The sequence below is a fragment of the Cynara cardunculus genome (assembly GCF_001531365.2).
Source record: "Cynara cardunculus var. scolymus isolate 2C chromosome LG 15, CcrdV1, whole genome shotgun sequence".
Lineage (NCBI taxonomy): Eukaryota > Viridiplantae > Streptophyta > Magnoliopsida > Asterales > Asteraceae > Cynara > Cynara cardunculus.
In genome coordinates, this window is record NC_037542.1 from 18,339,541 (window position 1) to 18,343,561 (window position 4,021).

The following is a 4,021-nucleotide window of genomic DNA, read 5'->3' on the forward strand; positions in this document are numbered from 1 at the left end:
AGTTAGGAAGAAATAAAACATGACGAAGCGGGAACCAATCAGGGGACACCACGTCAGATCTAACACGAGATCCATCGTTATTGGCTCGAACACTAGTATCCCACATTTGATTGGTCCACGTCATCAGCGATGACATGCACTGTATCATCTCTTCGCGATAGATCCGCTCAAAGCCTACTCGCTCTATATAAGCATCTATGCTTCACGCGCTGTTATATATATATATTGTTAGACCAACACCGATCTAAAATTGAAAAAAACAACTTCGCTTTTGCACAATTTCAGTAAACGCAGCAGAGAGTTTGGAGACAAACCAGAGGGAGTGAAGGTCGAAGAAGCCATGGGTCGCTCTGGCATCGCGCTAGCGATCATCTTAATCGGTAATTTGCGTTACTTACGATCTTGCTTACAGTTTGTTTACAGATCTGATCTACTTTTGCTGTCATTCTGTTATTGTACATGAATTTAGTCTAGATCTGATTAATGTTTTATTCTTTAGTTCCTTCATGGATTAGTTGATCTAGTGTCGTTTGATTTTGATTTTGTTCGAGATCTGAGAACACTGGGGTTTTACGAGTATTGATGTTTACATTTACTGATCACTGCTGTGTTTGTATAACTTTTTATTGAATCACTGTTGTGAAAGCATTTAGGAATGTATTAGACTTGATCTTACGTAGAAATGGAGATTAACTTCGAACGCTTTTGCCACTGCTATGGAATTTTGACTGTTTTTTTTTTCGGTTTATTTATTTTTTCTGTACGCTGGTGAGCTATACACGAGCAATTCGGCACCTTTTTCAAATAAATCAAACAGTGATGGGGATTTTGGGCATGCACACTTGGTTAACTTGAAGGCGTTTTTATTTGTTGATCAGTGGGTTTAGTTTTACAACTAGCGAATAATTTCTTGGCCACAATTATAAAACATACTAAATTCTTCTGGTAACTAGATAATAAAGATTATCGTAGACGGTGACTGATGTACAAGACTTTGATTAACATAGTTCCTCCAGACCTTACTTGTTGCTATACCAAATATTTCGCTTTTTTGCTAGTTATTTGACTCAATTAGCTTTTAACATTTTGTCATGTTGCTGCCTGTAACCTGTTTTGAGTGTCCAAAACCATGTATTAGTTTCAAGGTGTATTTTATGTGGAACTTCTCGTGATGGATGACTAGTTAGAATAGGACGGAGGTTCTATGTTTAAGGTTTTGCTCTGTAAACAGTTTGTTCTAATCAATTCCTCTTCTTTATGATTGTGGATGGCGTTGAAGGATTAATAATTTCTTAAGTACTAACTCAATGTGTTATAGGTTGCCTATCTGCAATTTCCATAGCAAAGGAAGAGGCCAACAAATTGGGAACAGTTATTGGGATTGATCTTGGGACTACCTATTCATGTGTTGGTGTTTACAAAAATGGTCATGTTGAAATTATAGCCAACGACCAAGGAAATCGTATCACTCCATCATGGGTGGCTTTCACAGACTCCGAGAGGTTGATTGGTGAGGCAGCAAAGAATCAGGCGGCTGTAAATGCCGAGAGGACAATCTTTGATGTTAAGAGACTTATTGGGAGGAAGTACGTACTTCATAATTTGTTTGTTTGTAGATATTGGCATTAGAGTGACTAGCAATATTGACAATATAAGTTTTGTATGTCAGGTTCGAGGACAAAGAAGTCCAGAGGGATATGAAACTCGTTCCTTACAAAATTGTGAACAAGGATGGAAAACCTTATATCCAAGTCAAACTTAAGGATGGAGAAACTAAGGTTTTCAGTCCCGAGGAGGTCAGTGCCATGATTCTAATCAAGATGAAGGAGACAGCTGAAGCATTCCTTGGGAAGAAAATTAAGGATGCAGTCGTCACAGTTCCTGGTAAGCAACTAACAGAGTTACAAACATTGTTTAGCTTTATACCCTTGACAAATGTTATTAAATGATCTATTTTTTCAATTAAATTCTGCAGCATACTTTAATGATGCCCAAAGGCAGGCTACCAAGGATGCTGGTGTAATTGCTGGCTTAAATGTTGCTAGAATCATCAATGAACCTACAGCTGCTGCTATTGCATACGGCTTGGATAAGAAAGGCGGTGAGAAGAACATTCTTGTTTTTGACCTTGGTGGTGGGACATTTGATGTCAGTATCTTGACCATTGACAATGGTGTTTTTGAGGTTCTCTCCACAAACGGAGACACCCATCTTGGAGGTGAGGATTTTGTTTTTTTAACCTTTTCTTGGATATGTTATAATAAGAATGGTTGGAGATGTTGCATTTAAGGGTTTAAGAGGTTTTTCCCTTTGTTATTGCCTGCTAAACTTATGTCCTCTTCCAGGTGAGGACTTTGACCAAAGGATCATGGAGTACTTCATAAAATTGATCAAGAAGAAGCACGGCAAGGACATCAGCAAGGACAACAGAGCTCTTGGAAAGCTGAGAAGGGAAGCTGAGCGAGCCAAGAGGGCTTTGAGTAGCCAGCACCAGGTCCGAGTCGAGATTGAGTCACTTTTCGACGGTGTAGATTTCTCTGAGCCATTGACTCGAGCTCGATTTGAGGAGCTGAACAATGATCTGTTCAGAAAGACCATGGGACCTGTGAAGAAGGCCATGGACGATGCTGGATTGGAGAAACGCCAGATTGATGAGATTGTTCTTGTTGGTGGAAGTACCAGAATTCCAAAGGTTCAACAACTTCTAAGGGATTACTTTGATGGAAAGGAACCAAACAAGGGTGTGAACCCGGATGAGGCAGTGGCTTTCGGTGCTGCAGTACAAGGAGGTATTTTGAGCGGAGAGGGTGGTGATGAAACCAAAGGTAAGCCAAGTTGCCGTTTATTCCCAAATTTTTGTGACGATCCTTTCACAATAAAAAGCGATACCAATGCAAGTGTGTTTTATTGTTATGCAGATATCCTTCTTTTGGATGTGGCTCCACTTACCCTTGGTATTGAAACCGTGGGAGGGGTGATGACCAAATTGATCCCCAGGAACACTGTTATTCCAACCAAGAAATCTCAAGTATTTACCACATACCAGGATCAGCAGACCGTAGTCTCCATTCAGGTACTTCTGGATGCTGTTTTCATCCTAAAACCGTAAAGTCTAGAAATAGTTGCTAATTCAGTTTGTGCTTAACAGGTTTTTGAAGGTGAAAGGAGTCTTACCAAGGACTGTAGGCTTCTTGGGAAATTTGATCTCTCTGGCATTCCTCCAGCTCCTAGGTTTGTTTATTGTCTTCATCATTAATTAATTGATCGATGTTGTGTAAATTGCCATTTTGTGATTATTAACATGAGTTGGTTGGTGGTTTCAACAGGGGAACCCCACAAATTGAAGTGACATTCGAAGTAGATGCGAATGGTATCTTGAATGTGAAGGCTGAAGACAAGGGAACCGGGAAGGCAGAAAAGATCACCATCACGAATGAGAAGGGGAGATTAAGCCAGGAAGAGATAGAACGGATGGTTCGTGAAGCAGAGGAGTTTGCAGAGGAAGACAAAAAGGTGAAGGAAAAGATCGATGCTCGTAATGCCCTTGAAACATATGTTTACAACATGAAGAACCAAATCAGCGACAAGGATAAATTAGCCGATAAGCTAGAATCTGACGAGAAAGACAAGATTGAAACAGCAACAAAAGAGGCTCTGGAGTGGCTGGATGAGAACCAGTCGGCAGAGAAAGAGGATTACGATGAGAAGCTTAAAGAGGTAGAAGCTGTTTGCAACCCCATCATAACGGCTGTTTATCAGAGAACGGGTGGCGCCCCCGGTGGAGGTGCGGACTCAGAATCAACGGAAGATGATGAACATGATGAACTCTAGGCTTTTATTATAAATATAGACATGAGAGAGATAGGAAGAAGAAGAAGAAGTTGGTGTAATTTTTGGAAGTCACTCGGATTCTTTTCCCTTTGTTCTTGACCTTTGACAAACATGTATCATGCTTTCTTGCTTTGCTTTCTTGCTTTTACTAAACGAGAAATTTTAAGTTTCATTCCATTTTAGGTTTGTC

At 40.2% G+C, this 4,021-nt stretch overlaps 1 protein-coding gene across 1 annotated transcript; it reads left to right on the plus strand.

Annotated features, from left to right (window-relative positions):
• The first annotated feature begins 254 nt into the window (after positions 1–254).
• On the plus strand, positions 255–4,021 carry LOC112527294 (luminal-binding protein). Its single transcript, XM_025137838.1, has 8 exons — positions 255–380; positions 1,319–1,586; positions 1,670–1,884; positions 1,976–2,218; positions 2,346–2,825; positions 2,919–3,073; positions 3,149–3,231; positions 3,327–4,021. The coding sequence occupies exons 1-8, from the start codon at positions 341–343 to the stop codon at positions 3,829–3,831; spliced, it is 1,989 nt and encodes a 662-aa protein (XP_024993606.1). The 5' UTR covers positions 255–340; the 3' UTR covers positions 3,832–4,021.